Source organism: Aptenodytes forsteri, unplaced genomic scaffold, assembly GCF_000699145.1.
Source record: "Aptenodytes forsteri isolate BGI_AS27 unplaced genomic scaffold, ASM69914v1 Scaffold143, whole genome shotgun sequence".
Taxonomy (NCBI): domain Eukaryota; kingdom Metazoa; phylum Chordata; class Aves; order Sphenisciformes; family Spheniscidae; genus Aptenodytes; species Aptenodytes forsteri.
The window spans coordinates 8311257-8311624 of record NW_008794951.1 but is presented as its reverse complement, the minus strand read 5'-3'; the positions used below and the strand labels follow the sequence as shown (position 1 = coordinate 8311624).

General features: G+C 74.2%; 1 protein-coding gene across 1 annotated transcript in view; it reads right to left on the bottom strand.

Annotated features, from left to right (window-relative positions):
- LOC103895675 (gamma-aminobutyric acid receptor subunit alpha-3) overlaps positions 1-91 on the bottom strand; it is a 71757-nt gene extending 71666 nt beyond the window's left edge. Inside the window, exon 1 of the mRNA XM_009275354.2 lies at positions 12-91. Coding sequence (XP_009273629.2) covers positions 12-91 — 80 coding nt within the window. The remainder of the gene's footprint in view (positions 1-11) is intronic.
- Positions 92-368: the final 277 nt, after the last annotated feature.

The following is a 368-nucleotide window of genomic DNA, read 5'->3' as shown; positions in this document are numbered from 1 at the left end:
GTCCGCCGTGCCGCCCGGGGCTGCCAGCCGCCGCCTGCGCGCTCCTCCGGCCGCGGCGAGGGAGGAGGAGAGAGAGGGAGGGAAGCAGCATCCCCCCGCCTTCCTCCTCCTCCCCGCGCCCCGGAGGAGGGTTTACCCACCCGCTTTGTGCGGAGCTGCCCTCCCCACAGCGCGGGCGGCGGGGACGGGGTGCTGCCGCCCTCCCTGCCCGGGGTTGGGGCCACCACCCCAAGCGATGCCCTGGGGCCCTCCGCCAAACCCCGGCCTCACAGCACCGCGGCAGCCCCCGCTATCCTTTCCGTGCAGGAGGCTGAGCAGAGCAAGGCTGGCTGCTCCCAACGTCTACCTGTTGAAGGGAGGAGCTCCCC